Source organism: Typopeltis vanoorti, chromosome 22 (genome assembly GCF_054136105.1).
Source record: "Typopeltis vanoorti isolate ZY-2024b chromosome 22, IOZ_Tvanoo_1.0, whole genome shotgun sequence".
NCBI classification, from domain to species: Eukaryota; Metazoa; Arthropoda; class Arachnida; order Uropygi; family Thelyphonidae; genus Typopeltis; species Typopeltis vanoorti.
In genome coordinates, this window is record NC_143570.1 from 51,021,295 (window position 1) to 51,034,814 (window position 13,520).

A 13,520-nucleotide genomic window follows, 5' to 3' on the forward strand; every position below is an offset into this window, starting at 1 on the left:
AATGGAATAGGTTCCTCTTCATTTCCCGTCCATGAAAATCCACATTTCAAGTAATTTATATCGCACTTACGAAGTTTTCTCATCTTCTTCCTAGTTGGCTCTTTAGAGATGTCAGACGACACACACTTATCAATTTCACTTGATCCAGATACAATATCAACATTTTCTTGTTGCTGACAGCTACTTGTGTCTACTATGTTCCTCTCTTTTGCGCATTTTAAAAATCCAGTCTTTAACCAGTGATCTATACTTAAGGATTTGAAAGCTAAAAAAAATTACCGTATTTAACGAACAGTCCTTCAACAAATGGCTAGTGAAAGCAGAACTCGAAATAGACAGCAATGGTAGGCCAGTAGAAATAAAGCAGCTATGAAGACGTTCATATGATTGGTGCGGTATTAACAAAAGATCGCGCTACTAATTGACAAAGGCAAGCCGACAGTTCAGTTGAAATGCTAATTCTCTTAAGCCAAATTCCTTATATAATATCTGAAACACATTCACTATATATTTCTTAGTTTTAACACGTTCACTCAAACAAAACCATATGTTGCCGGTGCACCATATGGTTTTGATTGTCTACTATACAGCATTTTATGTGGGAGGGGTCATGCGATTCATTAGTTAGTGCCGTTTTTACCCAGTTGTCTCTAATACAATAGGAACGTTTTACGATCTCAAACTTAAATTTTATTCCATGCGTTAATGATGCATATCCGAAAATTGCCACGGACCCCCTGAAGACCTTTCGCGGATCCCCGGGGATCTGCGTACCACACTTTGAGAAACACTGCGCTAAGTTATTGAAGTTTCCCCTTTAATAGCCAGAAAAGAAATCTTAATAATATAAAGGAAAAAACTCGATGTTAATGAATTGCTGTTTATTTATTACTAACGGATATAAAGCAATTGTATTATTTCTAACCGTTGGCGGGTTCAAATAGTATGAGGAATGCAAAAATCCACATGTTGGGGAAGAAACTCCTACCTCGGGTATGAGATCGGCTAACTATTGTCTATTTAAAACTTTATTCATTTACTCTAGAAAACAAAGCAAAATTCTTGTTTATCTTGTGTAATATCCTTGTATATACCACTTAAAAAGAAAAAAAAAAGACAATACTGAGAAAGAAATTTTCCATAAAAAAACTAGCACAAAACTTATGACAGGAATACTGACAGCAGAAATACATTAAGAATTTTATTAATTACAATATGCATAACAAAAATATTTGTTCTTCAGGCAGTTTGCAAATAGAAAAGTTACTGTAAGTAACTTTTCTATTTTCTCTTCCTTTTTGTCATTGCCATTCATCAAATAAAAAATAAAAAAAGAAAGACTTCTACATGATGTGAATATAGCATTTTATTATCATCATCAGTGTGATTCCAGCCACGCAAGGCATTTAGCCAATAGTGCACTAGCACCGTGGGCAAGCTAAGGGTCAGATAATACAGAAACTGTCGAGAAACCAAACATGGAACTTTTTCAATCACTTCAGGCCTCCAACAATCAGGATGGTAGTCTCACACTGGGAAATAGATTTCATTTCCCACCTAGAATCATTTACTAAACATCCGGCTACGAACCCACAGACTGTTGGTTATAGAGTGAATACAATATCCACTCGGCTAACCAGGAAGTGATTTTAATACGTAACTTAAGTTGAATAAATTGCATTACGTAAATGAATGAAATCCCAAACACTGTAGGTAACGTGATATTTTTTTGCATGTCAAATGTGCGAAAAACTTTATATGGATTGTAGCAAATGTTTAAATTTTATCCCATTTAGCTTTTCCAGCTTCTGTTATCACTGGTTGTTGCTACTCGAATTTTCCCAACAGAGGCTATTAAAGCAGCATTTAGTCATATAATGAGTTATACTGTATACAGTAAACAATGAGAAAGAAAACCTTGTCTACGATTAGCTACAACTCTGACAGTCAAACTGATATTGTAAACTGATTGTTCCTCTTATCGTAATGATCATATTCCTAAAAAAATGACACAAAAAAAATAAAAGGCGCAACATGAGTAAAAGTAAAAAGTGCAGTAGTGGTATATTGACAACTCACAGGAAAATTTACATTCCCAACAGTTAAATGAATAATCTTCTCAGCCGTCTATAAAAGTTTATTGCAAATCTTTTTTTTTTCAGTACTTGGCTGGTTTTGTTTACATATGAATTTTTTAGGAGATTTTTTTTTTTTTCAGATTAAGCAAGCCATTTGACGATTAACTGCTCAAAATAAACTGAACGATGCGACTTGTAGAGATGACTATAGCATTTTAATTTCTACCTTTTCACTTACAACGCCTGTCCCCCCTCCATTTTAGCCTGACTGTTCCGAAATTCTCAGGTGGACCTTATAGCAACATACGAAAAAACTTTGTGCCGCACATTTAATCGAAATAAGTTGGATAACGGTGCTTGTAGGACTCTGCAGAGGAAAAAAATAAACGCTTTTTTTTTTGTTGTTGTTGCTATCGTCGATGTGCTTAGAAATCTTTTAGAATTATTATTTTAAGAATTAGCATTTCAAATTTCCATAGGTGTGTCTTACTGATATCATAAAAATTATTTTTCATAGTTCATTACTGTACATGCGTGATCTGAACTTGACATTTACACAGAATGCAAGATGTATTTTGAGTTATTTTATATAATAAAATTATGGGGATTCAGTACCTAAGCATAGTAACAATTGTCCCATGGGGGTGGATGCTTATATGGATATATTACAGCATAATAACAAATTGTTTCTTTAAATACAACACATTACTGGCATTTTGCATCATGGTTCGTGTTGTGATGCAAGAAGCCGCTGTCCATTGTGCTAAAAAAATGCCAAGTTTTTGCTTACAAATAATCGAAAGTAGGCTGCTTTCTCTATTAGAGGACTTTACAATGAATTTAGGTAGTATGTATTTTAATTTTCTTTCTACGCTGTGATTTTACACCACCTGTATTGTTATGAGCTATGTGTCGCGGTTTTAGGATTTGGAAATATGACAGCGAAGCTTCTCTCGCTCTGTGTGTATGTGTCGCAGCCAAGCAGAAAAATCCATAGAACAGCCTCTATCTAGTCATGAGCTAAAAAAATATCGTCGCATCGGCACCACGCAATCAAATACCAAGAAGTCCAGAATGGTTTCAAACTATAATAACTCTTTTTAGCGTAATGACAGTTTCTAATGTTTTCTTGTATTTTGTTGATTTTTTTTTTTTTTTTTTTTTTTTTTTGTATGCTTTGAACCAGATGAAATCGAGAGTAAGGGGAAAGGTTGTGCTTTTTAAAAAAACAAGTAAATAAATAAATATATATATATATCATTTTATTTTTTTTATTTGTTTCTTAATTAGTCATAAAACTCTTAATACACGTCTCACCGCAGAGAAAATTCTCATCAAAAATAGATGTAATATAATTTTTTGGTCAGTTAAACCCAAGGAGTACAAAAATAGTATTGTTTTAGTAAGCAGTACTGCATATTTATTGCTAAAAGTAAACTAATTTCGTCCTACTTCCCGAAGACTTCATCCGGTGCCCCAAAACAGAAAAGACTATTTTTATAGTTACCATATTTCTAATATTAAATGTCTCTGATCTGAATTTTTTTTTTTTTTTTTTAATACTTAGTATATTTCTAATGTTCAATGTATGTGTGACTGAATCTTTTTCTGTTTTATGTGCAGCAGATAAGTCCTTCACAGTAAGAAGTTTACTTTTTTTCGTATTCTTTTGGCTTAATTGGTCAAAAAATTATATACAGCAATCCCTCGATTAGTGCGCCTAATGCGTTCTTTAAAAAGGTGCACTAATCGAATATAATAACCTATGGGAAAATGTATAATTCGTTCCTCAGATTTCTTTTTTGACCATAAAACATATTCAGAATATAAATTTATTATTCTGCTTCTTAACAAAGAATTGGGCTAACGTAGTTTGGCGGGCATTGTTTCTTTTTTTTCCACACAGCTGACGGTATAGCCCTATTGCCTCTTCTACTCTTCTGCAAATTTTACTGCTTCTCTCTTCATCAGGGTCAGCCTCTAGGCATTGCAGTTTAAAAACTTCGATTGTACGAAAAATATTTTCAAATTGTTTCAAATCTCTTTTGGCTGACTATCAGTGGTTAAATTTTCTTCCTATTCTTCGGGATTTTCCCACTGTGCATCTAAATTTAGCAGGTCGGAATCACTCAATTCTTCAGAATGAGATTTAATTAACTCTTGGACGTTATCATTGAAGGAGAGAAAGAAATGAAGGACGTACGAATTGATCGCCAACATGCGAAATCACGTGCTTTATAGCTAAAATTTGCCAACTGTTATACAAGCAAAATAGTTACCCCTTTAAAAACTACAATGATCATAAAAGAGAAGTTAATTTTCCGACGTGTAATAATAAATAACTCATCCCAGAAGGCGAATTGATTACCCTATTATCGGAATGGATTCTCCTTTTTGTGACATGCGCAGAAGTGTCGAAGGGTCTCGATTCTGTGGGCGCACTCAGCCTACATAAATTTTGGCGGTAAAAATTTGGAACATAATGTACATGGAAATAGTGTAGTATGCCATTAAAAATAACTTTGTAAAATGTTTTAAATCGGTAACTAAATTATTTCATTCTGGTGAGTGATTTTTTAAAATAGTTAGCCATAAAAATGTATAGATAGAAAATTTTAAAATCTGTAACATTTATTTTTAAGATGTATATAGGCGCACTAATCAAATTTGGGTATCGAAAAAAAATGACGCACTAATCGGGGGATTACTGTAAATGTCTCAGTCTTCATCAAGAAATATATGTGTGAGATGGCAAATCACAAGTGAAAATAACGTTGAAGCATTCTAATCTAGAAGAATAATAGACAATACCTAAAATGTAACACTCTCCCTTCAAATTTGGGGATTTGTTATATTAATTTCACTTAAATTCAGATATGAAACCCTTCCCAGAATGCAACTCTTACTTTACAGTGTTGGGTAACGGTTCACATGAGATGACTTGTTAACAGAAAATTCCAGGAAACGTTTAATACATAACATATTTGTACTTCCATTTGTATCGTGTAAGCCTAACAGTAGGGTGGCCTGACCAAGTGGTTCCATGTCCTGAGCTTAATAGTACCATTAGTGACCTACTGCTATAATCACAGACTGGGCCCCAGACGCTCCGCTAGTGTTTCATTACCACTAATCGCAAGTTATCGATACAACAAGGAAGCTGCACGGGGGATAATGCTGGGAAAAAGCTGCGGTACATAGGCTCCCTCCAATTCTTTTTCCGTTTTGACTACAGTGGGGTATAAAATTACTCTCAAGTGCCAACAGCATTTATTATCATTGCAACCTAGACACCGAAATGCATTTTGTTTTACTTATTTGAACTAAAAATACTGTATACCCATTTCATTCTGTTGACGATTATAAGAGTTAATATCAAAAGTTTAATATTTTCATTTAGCAAATTCCCGCAGAATGATAGAGGTTTATTATAGTTTTAGTAATATTTTATACAAGACAATCTGCTTATATTTTAAGCAGAAAAATAATGTATTTTGTAATCTCCCCACATAGCGGATATGCAAAAAAAAAATAAAAATAAATAAATAAAAAATAAATAAAATAAATAAATAAATAAAATAAAATAAATAAATAAACATTGTTTGTTGAATATATTTTAAAATGGTATTTTATCCATATGTGAACACAACATACACCAGCGCTTCCCAAACTGTGGGTCGCGGCCCCCTGGGGAGCCGTGAAATAATGAAAACAAATTTCAAATGTCTTAAGACTAAGTCGATTTTTTTTAATCTTAAAAGAAACGTATTTAATTTTTACTATTTATTATTTCTTTTTTATATTTTAATGGAAAAAATCCCAAATCGGTGTTGGTTAATAAATTTTGCTTCTTGCGTATTTCGGCCATTAAAGAATATTATTAAATATATGCTTATTCATATAAGTTTCGTTTCAAAGGTATTGATAAGAAACACAAAAATATTACAAACCAAAATCTTGAATATAAATACAATAAATCTTATAATAATATATGTCTGTATTACGATTTTTTTTCGATGTGGGGACCGTGAAATATTTTAATTTTTCCAAAGGGGACCTTGGCATCCATAAGTTTGGGAAGCACTGACATACACAATCTGAACTTATTACTGAAATAAAATTAAGCTTTGCTTTAAAGATGGAAATTGGCTAAAAAGTTCTACCTGCTCTCTTTGGGAAATAAAGGGCATTTCAGGATTACATAGAACCAGCGGATATTAAAGATGCAACATTATTTCAAAGCTGAATGTTTGTAGAAACTACAAAAGTTTCGTAATTTTGACAAGAATGCAATGAGAATACAATCCTCGGCATCGTAGTTGCCTTACTTAACCAGGCAAATGTGGAACTAAAAAAAAAAAAAAACTAAAAATTGAATTGAACAACACTATACTTCCATATAATAAATTCTCTAAGCACTTGGGAGTCATACTTGTCCACTCTCTCACTTTCAGGCAACATCTTTCAAACTTGGCATACAAACTAAGGACATGTAATAATTATCCTACAGAGACTCTGTGGCACTACTTGGGGTTCAAGAGCCTCTACCCTTCGGACAACAGTCCTTGTTCTGGTATTATCAAGTACTGAATACTGTGCTCCTGTGTGGCTAAATAGCCCTTCCACAAGGACTATCGATTTTCAATTCAATAATACCTTAAGACTAATTACAGGCTCCATTAGATCGACTCTAACTTATTGGTCACCTCTTTTAGCAGGCATTATTCCTACAGAATTAAGCAGATTGAATTCTCTAGTCCGTGAATTTCAAAAAAAAATTCTGGTAATCCAAATCTACCTATTCATTAGGATCTCCCAACTTTTAACGTCAACAGATTGAAATCTCGCCATCCATCACTACGTGTAGCAGAAGAATCAGTCCTAAATAACTTTAATCCTTTATCAAAAAGAGAGAAAATATGGAAGGAAAATACGAATGAATATTTGCATATCTTTAAAGGTGATCAAATCATAAAAGGATCGAATCTACCTCCCCAAATCTGGACAATACTAAATAGGATTCGGACAAACTACGGCCTATGTGGAGATACTCTCTACAAATGGAACAGACAATCATCTCCAAAATGTGACTGTGGTGCTCCAAGACAGACTATGCAACATATTTTAAAAGAATGCACCTTACGTGCTTATCAGAACGACGAATGACTTTTTACAAGCGGCTCCTGAAGCTGTGACCTGGATTCCGTGAATTAGATCTATGTTTTTCTCTAAAGTTGTTAACTTAAAATATTTTAAACTCTTCAACCCTATTAACACTTTCATTGCCAAGCTGAAAATTGGAATTTCGTGTGGTCGCCAAATTTTTTTTTGTTTTATTTAGTTAACGACGTCCACGCGATAACGCGTGATCGGCAGTTTGGTGAGGACGCACATCACGCGTATCGTTCATCGCCAAGCTGAAAATTGGAATTTCGTGTGGTGGCCAAATTATTTTTATTTTTTTTATTTAGTTAGTGATAACGCGTGACCGGCCGTTTGGCGAGAACTCGCATCGCGCGATCGGCAATGAACATGTTAATAAATAATAGCATCATGTTTCTCTTTTTTTCTTTTTTTTTTAAGATCATGCTTTTGCCATGAGCTATATCTTAAAAGAACATGGCCACTGCCCAAGCGACCGTATATTGGCCTTCAATTAGTGCATTTGATAAAGATTTCAATGGCCTGACTGTTTCGAACTAGTTGGTTCCCTTCAGTGACCTTTGTTTAAGTACAGGCCTTCTACAAAAATTCGCGATCCCTCAGATCACCCAACCAATCAGTGACAGGCTAGACCTACCACTGAGGAGAACCGCTCATATTCCAAGAAAAAGCAGCCCCGATAAAAGCCACGTCAGTCGATCCCCCCACCCTTACCGGTGGAAGTGCAAGACAGCAAGAACTCTTATCCAACAGTAAAGAAATCCAATGCCAGAAAATTGTATTTTTCATAAGTTAATTGTTGGTCGGTGCATAAAACCAGTGGTGCACCCAGAGGGGGGGGGGGAAGGGCCTGGGCACCCCCAAAGAAAAGGAAAAAACACTAGAAAAATTTCCAAAAATCTTTTCCTAATTAAAATTCATTTTTTTTTATTTATGTTGTGTGCTACTTATGAATTAGCGATCACTGCAGATGCTCAGTTATAGGTCGTACGCGATGTGTAGTGTAATCGCAAAACGTCTACTCAACTCGCCCCCCCCCCCAAAGGTTAAATCCTGAGCGCTCGGCCCCCTCCAAGATTAAATCCTGAGTGAGCCACTGCATAAAACTAATTAATAAAAGAGCCAAAGGGCTTCATTTCGGCGACGTAAATTACATAGAAATAGAGAATATTAAAGATCCAACATTATTTCAAATCCCGAATGAAGTAGCATGACATTTGAGGTTTTATTTTATGACACTTTTTTTGTGTGTGCATTTCACACCGAACAATGACATCCACACACACATCACCTTAACAAATTTCATTTCTCTTCATCTTGCCTGCACTATTCACTTCAGCATGATTTGTAAAACCTGAAACAGATTCGGATACCATAACAGTAACATGAAATAGTTTAACGAAAATTGTCTTCTTTACGAGCTAACTGCTACTAGCAATGAAGTAAACTAGACTACAATGAAGAATGTTCATTGTTTACACAGAACTCATTGCCCAATTTCCATCTTTTAAAATTTCATAACATTACGTGACACATCACAGAATAAGTTACTACCCATATTAAAACTGGATGTGATGGAAGGAGTAAAAAAATACAAGCTAATTGCTAAAGCATGACCACCCTTTATTACAACCATGCTGTTCCTAGAAGAGTAAACTTGTCTGTCAACTAATTTCTGTATGTGAGTTCTTACCAATGTATCTAAAATCTTCACCACCAACACCAGATACCAGTGCCGTAACGAGGGCGTGGCGAAAGCGGTGCCACGCCCTCGTTATTTTATATTGTATTTTTAAATTTCGGCAATATGCCGCTTTAAACACACAAATTCTGCAACGCGCTGCAACTCATTTTGATTGGGTTAATAGTAAGTATTTAACATATTGTATTTAGAAAAATTTAAAGTGTTACATTTAAATTTTTCAAAATGTTTGTCATTTTTGGGTTAGGGGGGGGGTGCAAGTTAGATACTTGCCACAGGCGCTTCATACCCTCGTTACAGTACTGCCAGATACACCACTTTTTGCACCGCCCTTGTACAATGGAACTATCACACATCCTTTCCATTCCAAAATCGTCGATGACAGTATCATCGACGATTTTGCTAACGGAAAAGCAAGAATAATAACATTTTAGAATGTTGGAATTAAAGTTTTACTTCAAAAATAAGCATAGTGTTTTAATTTATTTTCCTATACGTCATTTTGACTTTTTGTAGTATTTCTGGTGTGTATTGAGAGGGGCGGCAAACTCAGGGACTGCCCTGGGCAGCAAAAGCTCTAGCTACACCACTGGACCAGATGTATGTAACATGGTGCACAGTGCTGCTGCTGCTGCTGCTATTACAACACATGGATGAAGAGATAATAGAGGTGCATGATATGAGATTGTAAGAATTGGCAATGTGAACTGATGCACTATCAGTACATAAGGTAAAGGGGGAGCGTTCAGCCGAATTGGCTATGCCTTTATCAAGTTATACGAATATGATATCATCTCTTCATCCATGTGTTGTAGTAGTAGCAGCAGCAGCAGCAGCACTGTGCACCATGTTAAATACACCTGGTCCAGTGGTGTAGCTAGAGCTTTTGCTGCCCCTCTCAATACACACCAAAAATACTACAAAAAGTCAAAATGACGTATAGGAAAATAAATTAAAACACTATGCTTATTTTTGAAGTAAAACTTTAATTCCAACATTCTAAAATGTTATTATTCTTGCTTATCCGTTAGCAAAATGGATTTTGTCATAGTCTATTTCATCACTCAGTTGCTGTTCTATAGACAGTATGGCAAGATTTCTTAAACGCAAAGTGCCACCTGGGGTGGACCTCCCCCCCCATTCCCCCTTATGCCACTGACCTGGTCGATATACACTGCTTGGTCAACGGATCCCACAGTGTGAGGAACAAACAGCTATAGCACCCACCTTAATAGGATGTAAGACTTCCTTTTGCTGAGATGATTGTAGCAATCATACGAGGCATACTTTCCACAAGCATATGATAACAATCAATGGGGATTTTAGACCATTCTTCCTGTGAGCATGTAATGAGGTTTGGACTGATGCAGAGTAAACGCCCCTTGACCTTACCAGATGCTCATTATCCCACACATGTTCAATAGGGTTGAGATTGAAGCTCTGTGGAAGCCAGTCAAGTGTAGCGACATTCATGTCAACAATGTAGTTACAGCAGCAGCAGTCTTATGATATGGTGCATTGTCTTGCTGAAAGAGACAATAGTCAGTTACGTAGAAACACCACAAAAGTAGGAAGCATTGCATTGTTCAGAATGTTCAGATACCTCTTGGAGTTCAATGTTCGTGGCAGCACAAACAGAGGTCCAAGGCCAAACCAGGAAAAATAGGACCATACCATCACACTGCTCCCTCCGAATTTCATGGTTGGGGTCATGCACTATGGTAAGAGACGTTCACCTGGCATTTCGCCACACCCGCCCATCTGCTGGGTAGAGAGCAGCATGATTCATCGCTCCATAACACACAGGTTTCCAAGCTACTATGTCCCACTGTACACACTCTTTGCACAACTAAAGACGACGCTGCATGTTGGTTCGGGTAATGTGGGACTTGAATATTACAGTTCTACCATGGAAACCCATGTTGTGAGCCTCAGTTCTGAATGTTTTTGCCGATTTCTGTTCCAGCCGATGGTTGGAACTCCACATTCAGCATCGGCCAAAGAATGGCAATTTTTACACATTATCCTTCATGGCACCATGCGTTCACATTCAGTGAGTGTGGTGGTTGTCTACTGCAGGTAGCACTTGACTCCCAGCTCTTCCATCTCAGTATGGTATTACTGACTATTAACCTGGGATAATCCAATTTGCCAAACAGATTTATCTGCAACATGGCATCCTATCACAACACCTCTTTCAAACTCTGTCAGTTCTCTTCTCGAAGCCATTTGAACCGGACAAATTTGCACTGACTTGGGAACATCATTTGATTGCTTTTCCACAGCCAGAAGTTGTTCTTTATTTCTCAGGTTCTCCTGGTGCGATTCAAGGAAGTTAACTACATTTTCATCATCATCCTCAAATTCAATCTGATGAGCCAAGTCAGCAATGGTTTTCTTTGCATTGGCAACATCATTCTCTAACGTTAAGCCTCTAACAACATGTCAGAATTTCTTCCACACATTCATACAATGAGGAGCCAGTTCATTCCAGTTATCGCAAGAGGTATCATTTGCCATCTTGATGTTGAAACTACTACCAGAATTCCTTGATGCGCATCACATGCGTCACATTCCTTGATAATCCCGTAGGTTTGTCAGCGATAACAGGCTTTAAAAGTTGCATATGTGTAACGAATGGTTCTCACTACAGAATCAATGAGTCCCATTTCCTTTTGAATGTCAATGCTATATTTACCTCTATCAAACCGATTCAGAATTTCCAACTTCACACCTAAAGAATGTTATTTCTTTCCAAGGCGTGTGCTTAACTTGGCGTTTATTCACATTCTTCTTTTAACTGTTATGTTTCCTTTGTTTTTCTCTTACCAGACATCTTGCTCAAAGTGCGAAGTTATTTACAGATAAAGAGAATACCAATAATGTAAGCAAAAAACAAAAAATAAATAAACTTAGGAATGGTTGGGCGATTGGTAGAGCCTCTGCTACTAATCGTTCAATGCTGTTGGCACACTGTCCCTCGATAAGTCTTTGGACTCCCTGGAGGTATCACATAATAATAATAATGAAATATCCAAGATTAATGCATTCAGAGTAAATTTCAATATACTGAAGGTAGAAATAGTATTCAAGAAACTTGAACAGCAGATATAGATTACATTTGACCTGAAAGGACATCATAAATAAAGGTATAGTTAATAGTTAGAGAAGTCAAAAACAGTTGGATTCTCAGTAATTATACAGTTTCTGAAATTTTTGAGATTTGTCAATTTGAGATTTAGCATACTTAAAAACTAAATTATACTAGTAAAATCTGAACACTGTTTTTTTTTTGTAATGTTTCACAAAAGTTAAATAAGTGACTTAATATTATTGCTTTGTTTTTTATTTAGACTTCTTATCATTTCTACTGATTTTCATATTTATCATATGTGGCGTTTTCAGTTTCATTTTGGCTATTCAGTGACATGATTAAGAAAATATAGCTGAAAAATAACATCACAAGAAATTTGTTGTTGGATTTGACAGGCGACATACAGCTATCTGCTGATGATGATGCAAAGATAGGTAGGTAATCAGGAATGCAGCTGATATGCAGCACTTGCAGAATGATTTGAACAGGCTGAATTTGTGGGAAAATGGATGCCAGTTCATTGTCATTAAATGTCAAGTCACACACACATTGGCATGATTAGATATTCAATGTCATCTTATATTGGGGGGGGGATTATGCTAGAAGAAACTGATCAGGCTAAGAATCTTGGAATGTTAGCAAACAAGAAGTTGAAGTTCAGGGCCAGGTAGCAAGGATTGCAAATACAACTCAAAAGATAATTGCAATGCTGAAATGAATGTTCACATGTAAAGGTAAGTATGTCATTTTGCCTCTTTGCAAGGCCTTCAATTGGAATTGTGCACAGGTCCAGTCTCTTGGTTTCTGTTGTAATTCTTATACAATGGAGAGAGTGCAAAGAAGAGTGTTAAAAATTATACCAGGAATGTGGAATACTGATTATGAAGACAGATTTGGAATTTGTAGAATGCAGACACTAGCCAAAAGTGTGGTGATACAATTGAAATTAACAAACTTCTTCATACAGGATTTCAGTTGATGGATTTTTTTTTATTTTATGCAAGGTGGAGAAAGGACAGAAGGTAAGATCTAGATTTTTCTCTCACAGAGTGGTGCGTAATTGGAATGGACTGCCATTGGATGTTGTGTGTGCAAGCAACATGAATGAATTCAAAAACAAGTATGATAGCTGATGCATGTAGTATGTGGACCTCCTTTGAGTCTCTGACTCCCTGGAGGGCTCTCTTAATAATAATAATAAATTTCCTTCTCTGAAAACACAAAAACAATGCAATTTTTAAAAACAATGCTCAGTTTTTTTGCAAATTTTTCTTTGAGCAATTATAAAAATCTATAAAGTATGCTATTATTAATATTTTTCATGTAAGAAAAAGAAACATCACGCTAGCAGAGCTGTAAACCACAGGAAGTCTCAAAAATCTTGGACAAGTGATAAAAAGCTGCACCATTATCTACATAAGCATCATGGTAAACAAGAGGTATTACAAATATTATCTCACACTAGCATATGAAATATTTATTA

General features: G+C 35.7%; 2 protein-coding genes across 2 annotated transcripts in view; one reads left to right on the plus strand and one right to left on the minus strand.

The window, feature by feature from the left end:
- The window catches only part of LOC150094412 (TBC1 domain family member 2B-like), a 406,352-nt gene that overhangs the window by 82,794 nt on the left and 310,038 nt on the right, over positions 1 to 13,520 (minus strand). The gene's annotated exons all lie outside the window — the stretch shown is intronic.
- The window catches only part of LOC150094413 (uncharacterized), a 116,882-nt gene that overhangs the window by 59,210 nt on the left and 44,152 nt on the right, over positions 1 to 13,520 (plus strand). Inside the window, exon 2 of the mRNA XM_090412173.1 lies at positions 13,366 to 13,476. Coding sequence (XP_090268299.1) covers positions 13,366 to 13,476 — 111 coding nt within the window. The remainder of the gene's footprint in view (positions 1 to 13,365; positions 13,477 to 13,520) is intronic.